This window comes from Sus scrofa, chromosome 14 (genome assembly GCF_000003025.6).
Source record: "Sus scrofa isolate TJ Tabasco breed Duroc chromosome 14, Sscrofa11.1, whole genome shotgun sequence".
Lineage (NCBI taxonomy): Eukaryota > Metazoa > Chordata > Mammalia > Artiodactyla > Suidae > Sus > Sus scrofa.
In genome coordinates this window covers 29,586,234-29,607,285 of record NC_010456.5, presented here as the reverse complement: position 1 = coordinate 29,607,285, position 21,052 = coordinate 29,586,234, and the positions used below count along the sequence as shown (strand labels likewise).

Below are 21,052 nucleotides of genomic sequence, written 5' to 3'. Positions count from 1 at the left end.
AAAAAAGAAAAGAAAAGAAAGAACAATCAATCAGAAGCCAGACCTAGTCTGAGAGCTTTGCTCTTCAATCAGAGACCGGTACCCCAGGCTTACAGACCATACCTGGCCTGAGGCTCCTAAGTTCTTTTTGTTTTGCTTTTGTTTTTTTTTTTTTGCTTTAGAGGGCCATACTCATGGCATATGGAGATTCCCAGGCTAGGGGTCTAATTGGAGTTACAGCTGCCCACCTAGGCCATAGCCACAGCAGCGCAGGATCTGAGCCGAGTCTGCGACCTACACCACAGCTCATGGCAACATCAGATCCTTAACCCTGAGTGAGGACAAGGATCAAACCCACAACCTCATGGTTCCTAATAGGATTTGCTTCCACTGCGCCACAACAGGAACTCCCAGCTCCTAAGTTTAAGAACACTTTAAGGATGGATGAAAAGGAGGAAGTTAGGAAGAAAAAAAATCCACAAAGAATAGTCAGCAGAGACTGCAAAACCTAAAAATACTTACTACCTGGATTTTGGAAGAAAAAGTTTAGGGATTCCTGATCCAGAGTTGATTTATGTTTCACACTGCCTGTGGCATTATCATATTTGATCTCCCTTACACAGTTGCTTCTCTTTTTGGCCGCACTTGTGGCATGTGGAAGTTTCCAGGCCAGGGATCAAACCTGCACCACAGCAGCAGCAACACGGGATCCCTAACCTTCTGTGCCATGAGAGAACTTCCTACACAGTTACTTCTTTTTTTTCTTGGGTCTTTTTAGGGCCACACCCGTGGCAGATGGAAGTTCCCAGGCCAGGGGCTGAGTCAGAGCTGTAGCTGACAGGCTATGCCACAGCCACAGCAACTCAAAATCCAAGCTGCATCTGCGACCTACACCACAACTCACAGGAACGCCGGATGCTTAACCCACTGAGCTAGGCCACGGATTGAACTCCCATCCGCATGGCTCCTAGTCAGGTTCAAAACCACTGAAACACGATGGCAACTCCACAGTTACTTCTTGCACCAGGTCTTCATTTTCAGTTGTTACTCCATAAATATTTGCAAATATGCAAAATGTGCTTATATGTAGACAGTGTAATATTAGACACAAAAAGTAATGAAGTTCTGACACACACTACAACATGGATGAACCTTGAAAACATTATACTAAGTGAAAGAAGCCAACACAAAATGTCACGTTACATGATCCACTTACACGAGGTACCAAAATATGCAAATACACAGAGGCAGAAAATACAGCAGAGGTTTCTCAGAGGCTAGAGAAAGGAAAATGAGGAATTACTGTTTTTTTGGTTTGGGCCAGGGATTGAACCTGCACCAAAGCAGCAACCTGAACTGCTACAGTGATAACACTGGATCCTTAACCTGTTTGTGCCACAAGGGAACTCTGGGGATTTATCATTTAATGGTGGTGGCTTAACAACACTGTGAATATAATTAATGCCACTATATCAAACACTTTAAAATGGATAAAACAATTAAAAGAATTAACAAGGTAATATGCTAAAAACATCTAATCACATCCTCAAGTGGGTGAATTGTACTAGATGTGAAATGTATCTCAATAAAGCTGTTAAAGAAAAAGACATGAAGAAAGAGATTAAAAGGATCCAAGAGAGGAAGAATTCTTTTGTGGATCAGTGGGTGAGAGGACAAAGGTGTGATCCTTGACCTTGCTTAGAGGATTAAGGATTCTGCGCTGCTGTAAACTGTGGGGTAGGGCAGCAGCTGCAACTCCAATTAAACCCCTAGCCTGGGAACTTCCTTATGCTTCAGGTGCAGCCCTAAAAAGGAAAAAAAATAAAAAAAGAAAGAAAGAAAAATGAAAGTAATTCAAAAACTTTCTGAAGATGTGAATCTACATGTTGAAAGAGCATATTACAAATCTGAGAATACTGGACAAAAGATGACTAATACCAGGATGTAAACTAGCAAAATGATCAAACTTATCATTCACACATACAGACACAAAAGAACTAAATTAATAAGGGAAAGAAAATTAGAGCACCATCAAACTATGGAGTTCCCTTGGGAGTTCCCATCGTGGCTCTGTGGTTAACGAATCCGACTAGGAACCATGAGGTTGCAGGTTTGGTCCCTGCCCTTGCTCAGTGGGTTAACAATCCGGTGTTGCCGTGAGCTGTGGTGTAGGTCATAGATGCGGCTCAGATCCTGCGTTGCTGTGGCTCTGGCACAGGCTGGCAGCTACAGCTCCAATTGGACTCCTAGCCTGGGAACCTCCATATGCCATGGGAGCGGCCCAAGAAATGGCAAAAAGACAAAAACAAAAACAAAAACAAAAAACTATGGAGTTCCCATAGTGGGTCAGTGGTTAACAAACCCAACTAGCATCCACGAGGATGTGGGTTAGATCCTTGGCCTCGCTCAGTGAGTTAAGGATCCGGCATTGCCGTGAGCTGTGGTATAGGCCACAGACGTGGCTCCAGTCTGGCACTGCTGTGGCTGTGGTGTAGGCTAGCGGCTACAGTTCCAGTTCAAGCCCTAGCCTAGGAACCTCCGTATGCTGCTGGTGCGGCCCTAAAAAAACATAAATAAATAAATAAATTCAACAAAAAATAATGTTAACCTAATAAAGATTTCATGTCTGGTAAAACTGTCTTTCAAGTACAAAGGCACAAAATTCCCAGCAGGCAAGAACTCAGGGAACTGAGGGTTTCCATAAGACCTTCTTGAGGAATCTATTTTGGGCGCCAGACAAAATGACTAGAGAGATATTAACCTAAGGACTAGTGAGTGAGTGGTGAACTTTAAATATAAATTAATTACCTGGAGAACTAATGTTAATTAGGGTTAAAAGAAGAGCATACTATGTAACTGCCATACAGTGACATGCAGAAATGGTTTAACTATTTTTTAAATTAAGTGAGGAAGGGGAGTTCCCGTCATGGCGCAGTGGTTAATGAATCCGACTAGGAACCATGAGGTTTCGGGTTCGATTCCTGGCCTCACTCAGTGGGTTAAGGATCTGGCGTTGCCGTGAGCTGTGGTGTAGGTCGCAGACGCGGCTCGGATCCTGCGTTGCTGTGGCTCTGGTGTAGGCTGGTGGCTACAGCTCCGATTCGACCCCTAGCCTGGGAACCTCCATATGCCACAGGAGCGTCCCTAGAAAAGGCAAAAATAAATAAATAAACAAATTAATTAATTAAAATTTAAAAAATTAAATGGGGGAAGCATATACCAAAAAATATTTTATCATCCTGGAGACTAAAGATTATCAGTGTGGAAGAGAGAAGAAAAAGGAAGAGCTGACATCAGAGAAAGATGTAAGAGAAGAGGTAAGATTAAAATCCTACAGTTTCGGAGTTCCTGCTGTGATGCAGCAGAAACAATCTGACTGGTAACCATGAGGATGCAGGTTTGACCCCTGGCCTCCCTCAGTGGGTTAAGGATCTGACATTGCCATTAGCTCTGGTACAGGTAGCAGATGCAGCTCATATCTGGTGTTCCTGTGGCTGTGGTCGGCAGCTGTGGCTGTGGTCGGCAGCTGTGGCTGTGGTCGGCAGCTGTAGCTCCGATTTGACCCCTAGCATGGGAACTTTCATACGCCACAGGTGCAGCCCTAAAAAGCAAAAAAAATTAAAAGAAAGTCCATAGTTTGACCAGGACAAATCATATTTAATTAATTCATATCATATGCATATTTCATATAATTCAAGATGTTATAACATTATGAACATACGCATGCATTTATTTGTATGTATGTATATGTCTAAATATAAATATGCACACATACATACTTCCCCTCTTTGGCTCTATCCACAGGCAGATACTAAACCAAAGAATGTAGTCATACTAACAACTGAAAACTGACTCTTGAAGACATAAAGCATTTTTTTTTTTTTTGGTCTTTTTGCCTTTTCTAGGGCTGCTCCCGCAGCATATGGAGGGGTTCCTGGCTAGGGGTCCAATCGGAGCTGTAGCCACCAGCCTATGCCATAGCCCCAGCAACACAGGATCTGAGCCGAGTCTGTGACCTACACCACAGCTCACGGCAACGCCAGATTGTTAACCCACTGAGCAAGGGCAGGGATTGAACCCGAAACCTCATGGTTCCTAGTCTTGGATTCATTAATGACTGAGCCACAACGGGAACTCCATAAAGCATTATTAAGACTAAAGAAAGTCACTGTATTACGGGAAGGAGTTCAATTTAATAAGAATACTTTATAATTAGAGGAGTTCCCATCGTGGCTCAGTGGTTAGCGAATCCGACTAGAAATCATGAGGTTGTGGGTTTGATCCCTGGCCTTGCTCAGTGGGTTAAGGATCCGGAGTTGCTGTGAGCTGTGGTGTAGGTCTCAGACGAGGCTCGGATCCTGAGTTGCTGTGGCACTGGCGTAGGCCAGTGGCTACAGCTCCGATTTGACCCATAGCCTGGGAACCTCCATATGCCGTGAGAGCAGCCCAAGAAATGGCAAAAAAAAAAAAAAAAAAAAAAAAGAATAGTTTATAATTAAAAACTTGCATTTAACAATATCCCTCAAAATGCATTCACTCAAATTACAACTATAAATTATCAAAACCAGAGAAAACTAAATAAAACTGGAAAATCAGCACAAAGCAAACAGATAATTACAATTACAGGATTATATATCTTAACAGTTAACATTTTAAGGAAACAAATCTTACTTGCAATGACAAATAAAAGCCATCATCTGGTCCTGTCAGCTCAGCCCAAATCTTGGTAGCTTCCTCCCAGGACATTCCCCTCTCTACACTTATCTGTAGAAGAAACAAAATTTAAATGAAACTCACTTCTATGAAATGCCTATCACAGAAAGACATTATACTTGAAAATGCATGTTTTCAAAACTTACTGTGTATAATTCTACGTGGCCAGAGGTTGAATATCCTGGAGTCAAAAACTTCTTAACGTCACTTTTCCTCACTTTTTCATCTCCAGAACCAAGATCTTGAACAAGCAAAAGCAATATATAATTATAAAAGGAACTTTTCATAGGAGTACACATGATGTTTTAAAGTTTTACCACTTACCTAAGATTCCCATATCATATCTTCCATTTTTTTTGGCATTTTGAACAACTGCAGTAAGCGTATCTGCAAAATACTGAAATAATGCATTCTGTTGATGCACTTCCATGCCCAAAATTCTATTTAAGAATTTTCCTATGTTGTTATAATCTGCAATGACAAGATTATGTGAAAGATTTAATGCATTCATATGGCAATTTAAAAATGTATGCATCTAAGCCTAGTTCAAGTCTCACTTTCTCCTATAGTCTTCTTTTACTCCCAGGAGAGGGCTATCTATACTTTGATCACTTCTACCTCTAGCAATTACCACGACTATACTACATGCTTAAAAGATGTTTGCCAAATTGAATTTTTGCATCTTCAACTTCACTTACTGAGAGTATAAACACAATTTAACACATGCGAATGTTTGTTTTCCAACATTAAGTCTTAACTCCAAAAGTTCTAAGTGCTTTAAGTCAGTGAAACTCAACTCTGGCTGCACAAATAGCCTAGAGCTTTGGAAAATTACTAATGCCTGAGATCCTGCCCTGGCTTCAGTACTTTTTAAAAGCTTGACAGCTGACCATATACGCAACCTGGTTCTAGAACTGCTGCCACGCAGACAGAATAGAAGTTTAATCTCTTGGAGTTCCCGTCGTGGCGCAGTAGTTAACAATCCGACTAGGAACCATGAGGTTCCGGGTTTGATCCCTGGCCTTGCTCAGTGGGTTAAGGATCTGGCGCTGCCGTGAGCTGTGGTGTAGGTTGCACACGTGACTTGGATCCACGTTGCTCTGGCTGTGGCCGGCGGCTACAGCTCCAATTGGACCCCTAGCCTGGGAACCTCTATATGCCGTGGAAGCGGCCCTAGAAGATGCAAAAAGCCAAAAAACCAAAAAAAAAAAAAAAAAAAAAAAGGTTTAATTTCTTGAATAACCATGGTAGGAAAAACCTAGAATGCTTTGTGAGCATTCAGTAACGAAGGACTGAGACCTACAGACATGATGTAGCTTCCCCTTCAAGTTGACAAAAGCACAAACAATAAAAAGGGCTTTACTTAATGATACAGCAACAGTTTTATATATATATATATATATGTATACATATATATATGAAACTTACACCATTACCTTTATCTAGAGTAAGAATTCCAGAACGATCTTCTACATTTATCAGGCCAACGCCTATTAGTCCTTGTCGAACATCTATAATAATAAAATAAGTTTATAAAAAACTCTGTAGGCCAAATGAGTCAGAGTCATTTGACTAATCAAACTAAATCAAGTTTTAGCATATAAGCCACAGTCTATGTATCTTCCATAGTTCGTATTAGCTAAATTAAATGGAACCCACAGCCCCTGAAGATCCTTTGACACTTCTAAATCCTGGAGTTCTCAAACCTCACATTACATTTTATTCTTTCACTAACATGTCTTAGCTTTCAAATGATAGTCTTTGGGAGTGGAGATTCTTAGCTATGCAGTTTTTACCCAAACAATCTAAACAATTTTCAACAGGTAACAGGACACCGATTAAATAATTGTGTAAATAAGATGTAAATAAGGAAACAATCATGCTTTCTTCCCACTTTATCTGTCAGTACTGACAAAGCAGAAGATAAGAAACATGTATTAACAGTCAACATATTCTCAATTACATTAAAGGAGACAGTTTATAAAGCTTTTTAAAAATACTTGATGAGTTCCCGTCATGGCTCAGTGGTTAACGAATCCAAATAGCAACCATGAGGTTGCGGGTTCAATCCCTGGCCTTGCTCAGTAGGTTAAGGATCCTTCGCTGCTGTGAGCTGTGGTGTAGTTCGAAGACGAGGCTCAGATCCCTGGATCCCGAGTTGCTGTGGCTCTGGTGTCGGCCGGTGGCTACAACTAGGATTAGACCCCTAGCCTAGGAACCTCCATATGCTGCAGGTGTGGCCCTAGAAAAGACAAAAAGAGAAAAGAAAAAAAAAAATACTGGTGTCCAGACTCCAATCCAGACTTAGAGAATAAGGGTGTAAGAAAGAGAAAAGGGTCAATAGGGAGCATAATTATATCCTATTTACATGTTTATGTAATCAGCTAGACTCTGCTACATGCTCAAAATGTTTAGATTCTGTTGGTAAAAACTCTGTAGCCAAAAAGCTTCAATGCAAAAAAAATCTTCATTTTGAGAACCCATCCTATGGGAAGAAATTACCTGAACAGAAGGATAGCCATTATAATTCCAGCACTGTTTGTGATGCAAAAAAAATGAAAATTACTTGAATAAGGGAATAACTTAAGAAACTCCCATATAAGCTAGAAGTAGATAACACACTATTAAAAAATGTGCTAGTGCTACAGCTATTGCCTTGTAAGGGATACCTGTGATGCATGAAAGGAGAAAACTATGTTACAAGTGATACTGTCAGCATTTAAATGAAAAGCTCTGTGTTTTAGACAAACATGCAGAAAGGTATATTAAGGCTGCCCCTGTTCAGACTGTTGGTAACTGTAACCTCAATAGGTGACAGTGGAAAGTAGTAGTTAAGGTTAAAGTACTGACTCTTCATTATACACTTTGAGATTGTTTTCATTACTTACAATGAATAAGTAACACGTAATTTTTTTAGAATTAGAAATAAATTGGCAAGTTCTTTTTGACAATTTCTCCAATGACCAAACAAAAAGAAAAAGAGAGAAAGAAAAGGAGAAGGAGAAAAAGCAGAGGGCTAAGGCTTTACTAGGTTTCTGATGGCATTTGTTGAGTGCCGTCAGTGACTATAAACTGCCCCTGCAAGCTATGTCAATACAGACTGCTACCAACACTAAACAGGTCAATTGGAAAGGACATCCTACTGAAAAATGCTAACTCTATAATAATAATGTTTCAAATATCTTACATCTATTTATTTTTTTAAATATCTTCAGTTTCCCAAAACATTAAAATCACCCAGACTACTTCTACTATTGGGGTAAAATCTGATCTACAGATTTTCTAGACACATTTAAGAATTTATATAACACTCTTCAGTGCTTTTTAATATAAAAATTTCCTAACATACACAATTATAGAGAATATTCTATGAATTACATGTACCCATTACACAGTGTTTCTTTTTTCTAGGGCCACCTTACCTTCCACATATGGAAAGTTCCAAGGCTAGAGGTTAAATTGAGCTGCATCTGCTGGCCTACACCACAGCCTAAGCAACACAGGATGTGAGGAGTGTCTGTGACCTACACTACAGCTCACAGCAATGCTGGATCCTTACCTCACTGGGTGAGGCCAGGGATCGAACCCACAACCTCATGGATACTAGTCCTTCATGGATGCTAGTCCAGTCCATAACCCACTAAGCCACAACGGGAACTATGCCATAACCCAGTTTTAACAATTGTTACTACATAGCTTATTTATCTACACTTCATGTACACATCCTACTAACGTCCAAAGATTATCTACTTAGATAACTGAAATTTGGCGAGTTTCCATTGTGGCACAGCGGAAACGACTCTGACTAGTAACCATGAGGTTGCAGGTTTGATCCCTGGCCTCGCTCAGTGGGTTAAGGATCGGGCATTGCGGTGAGCTGTGGTAGGTCGAAAATGCAGCTCAAATCATGCGTCGCTGTGGCTATGGCCCAGGAGGGCAGCTGTAGCTCCAATTTGACCCCTAGCTTGGAAACCTCCGTAAGCCGAGGATGCAGCCCTAGAAAGCAAAAAAAAAAAGAAGCTATCTGGCATATTTTTAATTAACCTAACAAAATCATTTTTCCTCTATTAATCTATATTAAACAACATGCAATAAGCTATATCTATAGTAAAATAATTTCACCTGAAGAAAATTTAATAAATCTACTGATTATGTCAATTTAGATGTTTGGTAACCATCAATTTCTTAATTACATACAACTTATGTTAAAAGAAAACCAAAAACAACATGTTAGAACAGTTTTAGTACCTTCTTGTCAATACTCATTATGATTATTTTTAATTTTTGCTTTTTAGGGCAGTACCTGCAGCATATGGAAGTTCCCGGGCTAGGGTTCAAACTGGAGCTACAGCTGCCAGCCTACACCATGCCACAGCAACTCCAGATCCGAGCCAAGTCTGTGACCTACACCACAGCTCATGGCAACACCAGATCCTTAACCACTGAGCAAGGGCAGGGATCAAACCCATGTCCTCGGGGATACTAGTTAGGTTTGTTGCTGCTGAGCCATGATGGGAACTCCTGTTATGACTATGTTGAAAAGTTACCTTTAAAGAATTCTCCAGGATAGTCTGGAGGTGGTGAGACCATAGGAGAATCCAGGTTTACAATGGATTTCATGACAATTTCTAAAGCATTTCTTCCATACTGCAATGAAAACCGAATCAATTTAACCAGTTTTAGCATTTGGATACTCTGCAATCACATGACCAAATGAAAGTTAGAAAAATTATTATACCAAAGAGTCAAAAATAGCAGAACTCAATTATCTTTATTTCTATTTTAAACTGCCTAGTGCCTAATTCACATCTATGCATAAAATAGGCATTAAATAAACAACTCTCTATACTTCTGGGAACCCACACTTTATTCACAAGTATTTATCAGTTTATTTTCCAATAAGAATGAGAAGATGATTATACAGCAGAGTTCATCACCAAAGATCTAACTGCTATGTCTCACAGGAAGCCATGATTTTACAGCAAAACCATAAGAGGAGGCAACTTTAAGTTTTAAACAGTAACCACTTTCCTTTTCTGTTCCATAGACATCATATGTTGCCAGAAATTTCCAGATGCTGGAAGCTGAATTTCACTTACCTTATTATCAAAGTTGAACCTGCTCAGATCTCTAGATTCTGTTGCTCTTCTGTCTCCATGTGTAAGTGCACCCTATCCAAACATAAAATTTCCAATCAAGGCACAGAAGACAGGTAACATACACCATCTTTTACACAGATCTATTTAACTGAACAACTTGGAGTTGCCATCTTGGCGCAGAGGAAATGAATCCGACTAGGAACCATGAGGTTGCGGGTTCAATCCCTGGCCTCACTCAGTGGGTTAAGGATCCGGTGTTGCTGTGAGCTGTGGTGTAGGTCACAGACGGGGCTCGGATCTGGCACTGCTGTGGCTCTGGCGTAGGCTGGCAGCAACAGCTCTGATTAGACCCCTAGCCTGGGAACCTCCATATGCCTCGGGTAAAGACAAAAAAGACAAAACAAAACAAAACAAAACAAAAAAAAACAACCTTACCAAACTCTCAAGTCTTTTAGCAACAATAGATGCAAATCTCTGTTCTCCTGCCAACTCAGAAATCAGAAAAACGTATTCAGGAGCAGTAACTTGGTTTGATCTATGAGTCCGTCCTGTAACGTCAAAAAAAAAAAGTCACTGATTGTATTCACTTGATACTAGTAATCTGAGACCTATCCTAGCAATTAACACCTAGCTAGTATCCAGAAATGTTTAAATCAGAGGAAAAATGAAAGAATATAACAATTACAATACTCCCCAAGAGGTATAAAATAAAAAGCAATGACTTGAACAACATCCATATTCAGAACAATACTTCTCTTTAAAAGGGAACAAAGACTACAACAGAACTGTTAAATGATAAACACTATTACTGCTACCCCAGTTTGGTTGACCACAATGTTGCTCATGCACAGCTGATCTGGATTCTCCTGAAATTTTTTTTTTAGATCACAAGGTCACAGGGACATGAAGATGGAAGGGAGAAGCAATGTGCCTTCACTGAAGCCACTGAGGGTTGAAAAGGACATCAAGTGGCAGCTGCTTTGCTATGGATAACACACATCCTTGGAGGTCACAATGAAGGTACTCCTGAGGAGCCCCATTCTTGAACATGGGAAACCCTAGAAATCCTATTGCAGGTCTTTTACAACTTTTAAAACAGCTAAGAAATAAATTCATAATGCACTCTTATATTTTAAAATATACGCAATACACAAACATTTCTTTCTTTCTTTTTTTTTTTTTTGGTCTTTTTTTGCCATTTCTTGGGCTGCTCTCGTGGCATATGGAGGTTCCCAGGCTAGGAGTCAAATCTGAGCTGTAGCCACAGGCCTACGCCAGAGCCACAGCAACGCAGGATCTGAGCCGCGTCTGCAACCTACACCACAGCTCACGGCAACGCCAGATCGTTAACCCACTGAGCAAGGGCAGGGACCGAACCTGCAACCTCATGGTTCCTAGTCAGATTCGTTAACCACTGCTCCACGACGGGAACTCCACACAAACATTTCTAAAACCTGCACACACATATGTTGAGTTTTAATATGTCTGACATTAAAACATTTCCCCAGTGATTCTTAGCTATTAAGTGAAATTCAGCGTAGGAACTTACCAAATTGCTGAATTGCTCTATCAGCACTCCATGGTAATTCCAGAGTCATGTGAACTCTTCGCCTTTGATTTTTAGCTCTCCTATCTGCTTGTAATGAAATACCTGAGCTAGCAGCTTCTGAGATGATAGCAATATTCTATATTAAATATAAGGAAGAAAGAACAAAAGATCACTTTAGCACAAAAACAAGCAGGAAAATGTCCACCAACATACTCTCCTTTACTTGCTAAATTATAAGACCCTCTATTTTATTTTTTCGCTTTTTAGGGCCGCACCCACTGCAGGTGGAATCAGAACTGCAGCTGATGGCCTACACCACAGCCAGAGCAACATGGGACCCGAGCTTTGTCCACGACCTACACCACAGCTCATGGCAACGCTGGATCCTTAACCCACTGAGCAAGGCCAGGGATCAAACCCACAACCTCATGGTTCCTAGTTAGATTCGTTAACCACTGAGCCATGACAGGAACTTCCTGACAATCTTTAAAATGTGTAACATGAGCTCTTAAATACATTTAAAAAGACAACTTCGACAATGGTAATATAACTATTACCTATTTTCTAGTTGCAGAGACAAAAACATTTTTTGAAGTAAAAGCAAAATGTGGATAAGAGATAAGATTTTATCCTGCCCCCTTTTAGATTAAGGAATGATGTTGATGTGGTGCCCCTACCTATTTTTTAGCAATCTCACCAGCAAATACAGCAATTCCAACTAGGTGGAAGAAATGATCTGAGAATCTTAAAACTGATGAAGTTTACTTAACAATAAGAGCATACTGAAAGGGCCTTTGGAGGAGACCACAACCACTGCAGTGGTCAAATAGCAAGTGTAATCTACAACCACTCAGAATAAATCATCCTGATAAGACATGGCAGGGCAATATGAGAAACAGCAAAATCAAAGGATAGTAATAATCTGGGGATGCTTAAATATATTTCTAGACTCAAAACTACACTGGCACTAGAGTGTGGCACTAGATGTAGTACCCCTAGGATGACCTGAGAAAACACAGTATTTTAATACTTAAAGACTTCAAAAGCCTCCAAAGCCATCAAGAGTTACATATAATTCTGTGCACAAAACATCATATTCAATTTAAAAGAAAATAATGAAAACATGTAAAATGTTCAGTGATTATGTGTAATTATTAAAAAAAACCAAACCATGTAGAATAAAAACATTCAACAGATGATTTAGTTAAAAGAAAAACCTTCTAAAGATTAAGCTAAATGTATGGGCATTTCTTTTCATTGGAAAGCATCCCAGGAAAACATACCTTATCTCCATCCATAAATCTTTGTTTTTCTGTGATATTTAGTATTTCCACAGGGACATCGAGTTCAGATCTTGATTCGTAAGATATACTTCCATCATCATTGCTTACAACCCTTCCCTTGCGGCCAGTCATCTGCAAAGCCAAACAGGGTCAGTGACAATTAACGTATCTTGATTACAGTGCATGAAGCTCAGGACTCCTTCATTAGAGAAAGTGAGAGAGAGGTGAAAGGGATAAAGAAGCCAACATGTGCTGTGCAGCTTGTGGTGCACCAGGCACCTGGGGAGAGAGAACATTGCAACACAGTGCCTGGTTTTGAAAAGTTCAAATTCCAATGGAGAGAACAGAAGTGTAGCAATGATAACAAAGTCTGCATGACAGGTGCAATAACAGAGATCTGTGTCTTGGGGCAGATACTCAAGATACTAGGGGCAGGAATTCACTTGCTCTAGGATGACAACTAGAGTAGAACAAGGGTTCTAAGATCTAAGAGAGGATATTAGATACTTACAAGATGATACTAGTTATATCATTCATTCTAAAGGGCTTAAAAGGTTTGGCAAAAAAAACTACCTAGAGACACAACCCTGATCAAGTCATATTTACCTCAGCAACATTCTCAGGACCACCAAGTTCATCAATAAGTTCATCCAAGGTATTAGGAGGAAGGTCTTCAGCTAATTTTTCTAGTTTATCAAGTAGGTCTTTCTTCATCTGCTGGGCTCTTTCCACAGCATCCTGACTTGTTATAAGGCTACTGTTACTGTTGATGTTACTGTTAGCTAGATAAAGTACATTTGTTAAAAATCAACACAAAGTTTAAATATTTATTTTGTATAAAAGTACATTTCATAGACAAAAGCAAGCTTCCACATGTATACCTGGTGCACTGTTAGGAGTAGGTGAAATAACTGGTGTAGATGAAAAACTAGGTCGTTTTGATCCAAGACCTGATGCTAATAAGGCACTTTGAATAGAATCTGGATCTATACTTTTCCTTTTTTTTTTATCTTTGTTTTTCTTGTGGTCTTTTCTGATTAACCAGGGATCTGAAAGTTAAGGAAAGACACAAATCAAAATTGTTAAAACAAGTACTGAATTTCCAAGGGAAAAAAATCTTGAGTTTTTTGTATTGTTAACTGACAACCTGTAAACCGCTGCCAACTACACTGGTCCATGAGGTAGATTCCATGCTCTGAGCTTAAACATAACTGCACAAAACTGAGATCACAATCTCACATAAATGAGCTAAACCTCCAGAAGATGGACAAGCTTGGAGCTCCCACCAAACAAAGATTAGAATCTGTGTGATGGTATCTATAGGGAACAAAAGGCTTTAGCACAATATCCCATTTCAAATATACAGAAATAACTACCCTTTAGTTTACATTTAATATATTCATGAACTTACCATCTTCATCATCCTCACTAGACTCATCTCTAAAGGGGTTGAAATCATCATCATCTCCAGAACTCATGTTTTTAGAGCTCTCGTAGTCGCTTTCCTCATTATCAGAGGCATCAGATCCACTTCCACTATCATCAGAACTGCTACCAGTAAGGCCACCAACTTTTCGTGCTTTTTTGGCTTCTCGAGTTATTTCCTCACCTACCCTCAAAACCCAAACAAGAGAATTAGCCAAAACACACTGTCCTAAAGGTCCAGGAAATTACATACAGTTCATGAGTTAATACATTTATTTAATCTATGTGGGAAAAGAATCTGAGAGAATAAATATGTGTATATGTATGACTGGATCACTTTGTTGTACAGCAGAAATTATCACAACCTTGTGATATTCTTCAATGAAACTTTAAAAAAATTAAAAAATAAGGACAAGTACTCACCTTTCCGTTTCTTTATTTTATTTTCTTTACAAGGACTATCTCTTGGTGAGCTGTTGTTACTTGGAGCTGTCAAATCAATTCCTAGTAAACTATAAAGTTTTTTCCTGTCTGGAGCAGGGAAGTGTTTTTCAATGAGTGACTGCAACACTCCTCTATTCGTAGAAGAGAGAAAAAAGTGACAGTGGTTCAGAATGCAAAATAATTTATTATATATAAAGTCTTACTCAATGTATTTGCTTAAAATATGTATACATTATGTAATCTTACAAAAAATATCCAGTGCAAATAAATTTTAATATTCTAGGCCAAGTTTGTACAATTATTTGAAGCATAATGCAAGCAAAGCACAATTTTTACATTTTCTAGTAGCTACATTAAAAAGTAAACTGGTGAAACTAATTTTAATAATATTTTATTTAACTCAACCTATCACATTAACATGTAATCAATGAAATATTTTACATTACATTTCCTTAAGTCTTTGAAACCTGGTGTGTATTTCATACTTAAAGCTCATCTCAATTTGGACTAGTGATTTCAACTGCTCAACAGCCACAGGGAACTAGTACCATTTTAGAGGCAGTGCTAGGCAGCAAGCATAGAAAAGTACAAATTAGCAGGTGTATGTTTTACTTTTAAAAGCAGTTTTAAATTGTATCTATCTTAAAAAGGAGTCTCTTGAATGTATTCCCTAAGGCAAAAGAGAGCATGGTGGCAAAAATTTTGTTAATTTTAACACCAGAGTTAGAATTGTCCGGTTAAGCAAACTCAAAAACAATGTCTAAAACAACTTAAAAAACTCCTTTGACTATCTCAGTATTACTTACAATTTTTATATCAGAGCTTACTAAATTGAGGCAAACTATATTATACTGCTCCTCTGGATAACAGCAATTTCAAATACACAAAACCAAAACTAAACTGAAACTAAACCAAGCTGTCAAATTTCCAAGATGCACAAAACAAACTAAAATCAAGCCCCTTCTATTTGTCCAAATACTGGGAGACAATACTGTCAAAATACTTAACATTTCAGCATTTCTATGTTACTATTTTCCAATAGGTGTAGTATTATGGATACACACAGAATTGCAAAAACTAAGATTAGAAAATCTTTAAAAGGCAAAAATTTGCCCCCAGGAAATCCCAACATTTAAACTAATCTAAGTAAAAACTCAAAACCATAAACATTACTTGGCAGTTGAAACAAAATCATTCAATTCTCCCCCGCCCTCTTCCAAGGCTTCTAATGTTCGAGCTTCTCCTGTAGACTGCAGACCAATTACAACACACTGGAGGGAAAAAAAGAATTTTTAAATTACAAATAAGAATATGTGTGTGATTTAAGACATTTTATTTTATTTTTTTGCTTTTTTAGGACCACACCAGCAGCATATGGAGATTCCCAGGCTAGGAGTCCAATTGGAGCTACAGCAACATCAGATTCAAACCATGTCTTTGACCTACACCACAGCTCACAGCAATGTTGAATCCTCAACCTGCTGAGCAAGGCCAGGGATGGAACCCACAACCTCTTGGTTCCTAGTCGGATTCGATTCCACTGAGCCATGACGGGAACTCCAAGACATATTTTAAATATTTAGTTTAAAAATTTTTCAAACATTATTGTTTACACTCATTTATTTATTGGACATAATTTGAAACATGCTATATGTAAAACACTTAGATAGAGAAGAGTATTACAGCAGTGGATATCATAGAAGCCCCTGCCGCTGTTCTTTGTGTTTTAAGTGACTTGCCAAAAGGATAAAACTTTAAGGCAATATATATCCATGGCTAGAGTGGTTATACCCATGGATAGCCAATTTATAGCAATGTTTGTTTATACTTTTTCTTGGAGCTATCCAAATTCTTTACAAACATGTATGACTTTTATTATCTTAGAAAATGTACTTTTTTGAGGTTCCAGCATTGCCGTGAGCAATTGTGGTGTGGGTTGCAGACGCAGCTCGGATCCCATGTTGCTGTAGCTCTGGTGTAGGTTGGTGGCTACAGCTCTGATTGGACCCCTAGCCTGGGAACCTTCATATGCAGCAGGAGCAACCCAAGAAATGGCAAAAAGACAAAAAAGAAAGAAAAAGTACTTTTTAAAGTCTTACTATGTTAATACTTCCACAACTATCCTTTAGAAAGAAAAGTGTTTTACAAATTGAAAACCTCAACACCCAAAAAAGACCAAAACAAATAACCAAAGATCAATCTCCAACTTACTTTTCCATTCTTGATTTCTTCTCGAGCTAGTTGCACAACCCTTTTAACTTTGGATGCAATGCACAAGTATTTAAAAAATCTCTGGTGAGCAGACCAGAACTGACCCCACATGGATTTCTTCATTCGTTGCTCAGCATCAATCAGATCCGCAGCTTGCTGAAAACGCTCTCTGGCAATGACCCACTGAAAGTGCACAATCAACATTTTAGATATTTCAATCTTTTGAGTGCGAATTATTTTTAAATGAGCAATTCAATAAAAATAATGTTACATGCAAAGTATCATTTAACATTAATTTAATGAAGCAGGAGTTCCCGCTAGGGTGTGATGGGATCAGCAGCATCTCTGCAGTGCCAGGACACAGGTTCAATCCTGGGCCTAGCACAGCCAGTTAAAGGAACTGACATTGGGAGTTCCCATCGTGGCTAGGCAGAAATGAATCTGACTAATATCCATGAGGACGCAGGTTTGAACCCTGACCTCGCTCACTGGGTTAAGGATCCGGCATTGCCTGACGTGTGGTGTAGGTCACGGACTTGGCTCAGATCTGGCGTTGCTATGGCTGTGGCAAAGGCCAGAAACTACAGCTCCAACTGGACCCCTAGCCTAGGAACTTCCATATGCCTTGGGTGCAGCCCTGGAAAAAAAAAAAGATCCGGCATTGCTGCAGCTGCAGGGTAGGTGGTAACTGCGGCTGAGATCTGATCCCTGGCCTAGAAACACCAAAAGTGGTAGCCAAAAAAAAAAAAAAAAAAAAAAAACCCAAAAAACCAAAAAAACGCAAAAGAAAACAATGACGCATCTTCAGTAACTTGAGAATCTCTAAACCAATGTTTTTAGAATGTTCACAGAGTTGTCCCCAAATTCCTATTAACTAATGCAGTCATATTAGGAAAGTTACACTGTGATTTTTAAAAAACTGCAACTAGGAGTCCCCGTCGTGGCGCAGTGGTTAATGAATCTGACTAGGAACCATGAGGTTGTGGGTTTGGTCCCTGCCCTTGCTCAGTGGGTTAAGGATCCGGCGCTGTCGTGAGCTGTGGTGTAGGTTGCAGACTCGGCTCGGATCCCGCACTGCTGTGGCTCCGGCGTAGGCTGGCAGCTACAGCTCCAATTAGACCCCTAGCCTGGGAACCTCCATATGCCGCAGGAGCGGCCCAAGAAAAGACCAAAAGACAAAAAAAAAAGAAAAGAAAAAAAAACCTGCAACTGAAATAAATGGCAATTTTTCATAAATTGCTTTAACAAACAGAAAACTTGGAAAATACAGAGCCAGTGTATCTGTTGCTTTTTAGCAGAAATATACTGCTGTGGGCTGATAAACATTGCAATGGACAAAACTGGCTAACAGAAACTTGATCAGTGCAATAAAAGTACCAGGAGTTAAAATGCTCACCAGTTTGACTGCTTTATTATACATTTTAACATAGCTCTGAGAAAGAAGAACTTCCTCAATTTTGAAGGTCACTCCAGTAAAGCTCAGCTGTCGAGCAATGTACATTCCTCTAAGCTTCATATCCATAGCAACTATTTCCATGGCACCAACACCTCTGAATAAAAACACAGTATCATTAAATATAGTAGAGCTTTAACATACATGGAAGAGGTTTTAGCAACAACATCTCTTTTAGACTGCTATTGAGAATAAATAGTGTATACTGTCAATCGCATTACCTCCGTTCTACTGCCTGAATAAAATCACTGAATTCTCTAAATGGAGTTCCTTCACCCCATATTCCAAGACGGTTCATATAGGCCATGTTTCGTGGTTCAGAAGCACCTGAAACACCCCAAAATAAACTTACTGTAGTTGAAAAAAATTAACACACACGTGTGTATATGTGTGTGTGTGTATATATATATATTTTTTAAACAAATAACTACTTACCAGTGGCACTAGCATAAACAACTCTGGCTTTTGGTAATTTGTTCTGAAGCTCTAAAACTGCTAAGCCTGTCTTGGTTGGCTTCGAAGAACCAACAGGACATAAGTTTTTTGCTTTATGACATTCATCAAATACTATCTGAAAGGAAAGAATTAAGGAACATGTCACATTAGTAGCAAGCATCTCTGCTTTTTTGGGAAGAGTTAACTTTTATTTCCCTGAGGCTTTGGGAAACATTCCAAATTTCTAGGGTGGTATCTGGAGTTTAAAAAAAAAAAAAAAAAAATCAAGATTATCAGAGGGAGGAATGCTGTTGATAACAAGTCCCCAAGCATTAACTTTTTTTTTTTAAACACCCACAAACCTTAACATTTTGCCAAATTTGCTTTAGATTTTTTCCTTAAGATAACAAATATAAATGAAGCCCTTTATGTGCCTCTCCTTGGTTTCCATATTTCCATATCCCACCCCACCCCCAGAGGCATTTACTGATTTGGGCAATAATTTTTTTTGGCTATGAGTAGAGCATGTGGAAGTTCTTGGGCCAGGGATCAAACCCACACCACAGCAGCACCCCAAGCCAAAGTGACAACACTTGATCCTTAACAAGCTATACCATAAGGGAACTCCACTTTGGCATTAATCTTAACTGGATATTTAATTCTTAATTAGAATGAAGGAAAGGACCCATTATAGTTAAAATAGTCCACCACACAGATAATTTTGGCAAATTCTGTTAAGTGAAAGCACAAGTGATTACCAACTTAATCAGCATTTCAAAAACTAGTGTTCCTCATGCAGGATGGTAAAAGGTGTGCTATGAGAAAATAATTTTGGAAATCACTAACTTTAAAAGGGAATAGAGAAGAAAAATAAAAATAAAAAAGAACAAAAAAGGAATTGGGTATTCAGACTATCCCATTCCTAATAACATTCTCCTAAAGCAGGGACCTAATTTCTGGCTCCCTCAGACTCTATGTAATCATTAAAGTTCTCATCCCAACCTAGTCTTTTTATTTAACCTCAGAATTCTTATTTTCCAAATGTTTATCTTTACATTAACTTTTGTGTCATTAAAAAATATAAAATTTGTTTCAAAGGATACCACTCCATCGAAGTCGTCACCGCACCAATGCAGAAGTTGTTTCAACCTCGTTTTATATTTACCACCAGACTGACTTTCACCAATAAGGGAAGAATAGGTAGCAAAAATAACACCCTTCTTCACACTCCCATTATGCTTGGAAGAAATTTTTCCATATTTAAACTAAAAAAGAAAAGAAATATTTATTATCTGAAATATTTATCCCATACAAATTTCTACAGTAGGAAACTGGTGGGACCATGATGGGTTTTAGGAAAATCAAAGGACCTTTTAAGATCATAAACAAAATTTCTCACATACATGTGTGTACACATATACCCACACACACACCCTCGCATATGTATATACGTACTTTAACCTATAAGGATCCAGTTTTCAACAAAGTTTCAAAATTAACAATATTCAATCTACAAATATTTATTGTGCATTTTATACGCAAAGCACTGTAACTGAGTTCTAAGGGATATATAAGAATTATGATTACTGTGCCCTTCTTCAATTATACTGAGTCAGAAACCAAAAATATTTCTAGGTGTCCGTTACATGTTTTAGTTCTGAACTGTTAGTATTCATTCAAGACACAGTGGCTTGTCACATCATGGCTCAGCAGAAAAGAACCTGACTAGTATCCATAAGGACACAGTTTCAATCCCTGGCCTTGTTTAGGGGTAAGGATCCAGCATTGCCATGAGCTGTGATATAGGCCAGCAGCTGCAGCTCCAATTCAACCCCTAGCCTTGGGAACCTCCATATGCTGTGGGTATGGCCCTAAAAAACAAAAAACAAAACAACAAAAAAAAAGAGACAGTACTTTTACCTACCAGTCTACTTAGTAATATTCACCCAAAAATGTCAGTGATGGGCAGAGCAACACTGAAGCAACTTAAGACTCACGCGGAAAATAGATTAACATTTATTTATTGTCAAAGGGCTAACAGGGAAGCACTTAACTTGTTTTGTCTATTCTACCCTTTTGACTCCAAGAATTAGTACACGGTAGGAGGCCAATAAAGATATACTAAATGAACATTAAGATTCTAATCACATTAAACTCTGCTTCTTGACAATGAAACACATTTTCTTCCCCCTGACAGAATTTGTTTTAACATAAATACAGGTACAAGTATACACAAGTCCATCTGAACATACATATATCTAAACCAATCTCCAAACTCCAATTCTCTGAATGCTGCAATGGGAACACCACTTGTCCATATATATTACACTGCATCCTTATACTTGGAGATATATGAGTTTCACCCATGTAAAGTTACTTCAGAAACAGACAAAAAGAAAGGAAAAAAAACCGTGAAGACTAAGAGAATAAACCCCACAAAAAGAGACAATGCTTATTTTGT

General features: G+C 38.8%; 1 protein-coding gene across 6 annotated transcripts in view; it reads right to left on the bottom strand.

Moving 5' to 3' along the window:
• Window positions 1-21,052, bottom strand: part of SBNO1 (strawberry notch homolog 1) — a 63,119-nt gene that overhangs the window by 14,936 nt on the left and 27,131 nt on the right. For all 6 annotated transcript variants that reach the window (XM_021073996.1, XM_021073992.1, XM_021073993.1 and 3 more), the window contains 19 exons: window positions 19,695-19,856; window positions 18,592-18,727; window positions 18,378-18,483; window positions 18,100-18,253; window positions 16,704-16,886; window positions 15,666-15,763; window positions 14,472-14,623; window positions 14,035-14,232; window positions 13,505-13,672; window positions 13,230-13,405; window positions 12,624-12,755; window positions 11,341-11,476; window positions 10,227-10,339; window positions 9,792-9,863; window positions 9,240-9,339; window positions 6,129-6,203; window positions 5,017-5,163; window positions 4,839-4,933; window positions 4,651-4,743 (listed from right to left, as the gene is read on the bottom strand). In XM_021073996.1, the coding sequence (XP_020929655.1) occupies window positions 4,651-4,743; window positions 4,839-4,933; window positions 5,017-5,163; window positions 6,129-6,203; window positions 9,240-9,339; window positions 9,792-9,863; window positions 10,227-10,339; window positions 11,341-11,476; window positions 12,624-12,755; window positions 13,230-13,405; window positions 13,505-13,672; window positions 14,035-14,232; window positions 14,472-14,623; window positions 15,666-15,763; window positions 16,704-16,886; window positions 18,100-18,253; window positions 18,378-18,483; window positions 18,592-18,727; window positions 19,695-19,856 (2,496 nt within the window). The remainder of the gene's footprint in view (window positions 1-4,650; window positions 4,744-4,838; window positions 4,934-5,016; window positions 5,164-6,128; window positions 6,204-9,239; window positions 9,340-9,791; window positions 9,864-10,226; window positions 10,340-11,340; window positions 11,477-12,623; window positions 12,756-13,229; window positions 13,406-13,504; window positions 13,673-14,034; window positions 14,233-14,471; window positions 14,624-15,665; window positions 15,764-16,703; window positions 16,887-18,099; window positions 18,254-18,377; window positions 18,484-18,591; window positions 18,728-19,694; window positions 19,857-21,052) is intronic.